Here is a 2,611-nt window from a genome sequence, read left to right as displayed (position 1 = left end):
TGAAGCACATTAAAATGAAATATTTTTAGAAGGTAATATCAGAGATAAATTCTACAACCTAATAGTCAAGCTTTTTATAAAGAGCATATCATGAATATGTGCACGTGTATGTGCTTTAAAAATCTTCTCTAAACTATATTGAATTTTTGTGCTTAAACATGATTTATTTTTCATAAAGCACAAATTATTTGTCTTTCAACATTTTCTTACCACTCTGGAGTGTATTTCTTTGGCATACAATGGGAATAAAAATTCTGATTCCCCTTCCAAGCGCAGTCCATCTTTTGTTACATGCAAGTGGCCCATTCCTGCCTGTTAAAAAAGAAGAGAGACAACGCATATTTTTTTATTGCTTGCTTTTTCATTCCTCTTGCTACTGACTTAAATCACACATGTATTTCCATATATTGCCTACCACCTTTTCTGTATTTCTCCTAAATACTGTATTTAAAACTTCACATCTTTTCATTCAATATTCAATACTATCAACTCTTGTATAAATACAAAGAGCTGTTTAGAAAACACATATAAAATTTTAAGAGTCATTTTATAATAAACATTCAAGAGCTCATCGCTATGCAAGAAAAAGAATCTTACTATTACTATTTTTTTTAATTTAAATTAAGTTACAATAAAATTAACTGTTTTCAGGTGTACAGGTCTATGAGTTTTAACACATATATAGATTTGTGTAATCATCAACACAATCAGAATATAGTATAGTTCCATCACCTGCCCGAAAATACCATAAGTACCATCATCTGAGTTCGCTATGTAGTAGATATTTACTGAGCACTTCTTAAGTGAAAAGCAAAACAGGAGGATGTAGAGGTCTGTTCAAGATGCCTGCTCTCAAGGAGTTTACAGTCATGAAGGGTTACCAGATTGGGTGGCAGACATGATTCTGGAGGTCACCAATGACCGCTGTGCTGTTAAAACTTGTGGGCATTTCCAACTTCATGCCCTTTGCATTCTCAGGGGCATTTGGCACTGGACCCTTTCCTCCTTGAAACACTATCCTCCTTTGGTTTCCATGATGCTGTGCTTGTCTGGGCTCCTCCCACCTCCAGAACCACATCCTCCATCTCCTAACAGGCTCGTCCTCCCTACCCAGCCCTTGACTACTGGCTCCCTCAAGTTCGGTCTTAGGCCCTTTCCTGCGTTCATGCTATGAATTGGCTTCCATTTACTATTTCAGTGTGGAGGCTTATCCGTTTTTTTCCAAATTTTAAAAATTGTAGTAAAATGTCATATACATTTTACCATCTTAACCACTTAGAAGAGTACAGATCCATGCTATTAAGTATATTCATGATGTTGTGTGACCATCACCACCAACCATCTCCAGAACTGCTTTCATCTTGCACAATTAAACACTGTACCCGTTAAACAATTAACTCCCCCTTCTCCCCTCCACCCAACCCCCGGCAACCACCATTCTACCTTCTTGTTTTAAAGTTTTAATACGTAATTGAGGCATTGTACTTGTACACATTTTGGGGTACAATTTGAAATATATGTATACAGCGATAAGGTCAAATCTTATAGCATTTCTGTCTCTATGAATTTGATTATTTTAAGTACCTCATGTAAGTGGAATCATATCGTATTATCTTTTTGTGGCTGGCTTATTTCACTTAGCATAATGTCCTCTAGGATCATTCATGTTATAGCATATTATGACATTTCTGTTTTTTTAAGGTTGAAAAATATTCTACTGTGTGTACAAGCCATATTTTGCTCATCCACTCATCCACTGATGGATTCTTGGGTTGCTTCCATATTTTAGCCATTGTAAATAATGCTATGAACATGGGTGTGCAAATATCTCTTTGATTCCCTGTTTTCAATTCTTTCAGTATATAGCCAAAAGCAGAATTGATCGATCATATGGGAATTCTATTGTTAATTTTTTGAGAACTGCCATACTGTTTCCCGTGGTAGCTATTCAATTTTATATTCTAACAGTGCATAAGAATTCCAGTTTCTCCACATCCTCCCTAACACTTGGTATTTTGTGTTTGATGGTAGCCATCCACATGGAAGAATCCGTTTTTACCTGTAAATAGTCTGTTCTGAGCTTCATACCCATGTATCTGATTGCCTACCTGTCGTCCCCCTTCTGACTGTCTTAAAAGCATCTGAATTCAACCAGCTGAGCTTTGATCTTTCCGCTCTTCCCCAAATAGAAAGCATTATTTAAAAAAGGAAAGCAGGACAGTCCAAAGGATGAAACAAAGCAATAAGGGACATTTTATGTTGTGACAGGTGAATTTCTAGGATAGAGATATGTTACCCTGACCTGAATCTTACCTGCCAGGCAATAGACTTCTACTTTCAAAGACATTATCAGTTGAAAGCTCCATTAACAAGAACCAAATTAAATGTGTGGTTATGCCATGTGGTTCAATCCATAAACTACAATTCGAACTGACATTTGGGAGTGGTGGCATTAGCAGTGTGCATGTGGAAGCCCCACACACTGCTGGGTGCAGCTACCTCCCACACTAGGTAGATGAGCACTTCTGAGCTGTTTTTTTTTTTCTTTATGGAATCTCACTCTGTCTCCCAGGCTGGAGTGCAGTAGTGCAGTCTTGGCTCACTGCAACCT

At 37.3% G+C, this 2,611-nt stretch overlaps 1 protein-coding gene across 2 annotated transcripts in view; it reads right to left on the bottom strand.

The window, feature by feature from the left end:
- SGCG (sarcoglycan, gamma (35kDa dystrophin-associated glycoprotein)) overlaps window positions 1-2,611 on the bottom strand; it is a 90,209-nt gene that overhangs the window by 47,903 nt on the left and 39,695 nt on the right. For both annotated transcript variants that reach the window (XM_011999926.1, XM_011999927.1), the window contains one exon: window positions 211-312. In XM_011999926.1, the coding sequence (XP_011855316.1) occupies window positions 211-312 (102 nt within the window). The remainder of the gene's footprint in view (window positions 1-210; window positions 313-2,611) is intronic.

The sequence above is a fragment of the Mandrillus leucophaeus genome, unplaced genomic scaffold (genome assembly GCF_000951045.1).
Source record: "Mandrillus leucophaeus isolate KB7577 unplaced genomic scaffold, Mleu.le_1.0 Scaffold61, whole genome shotgun sequence".
NCBI lineage: Eukaryota > Metazoa > Chordata > Mammalia > Primates > Cercopithecidae > Mandrillus > Mandrillus leucophaeus.
Note: the sequence above shows the minus strand (reverse complement) of the source record. Positions and strands in the feature narration are given on the sequence as shown.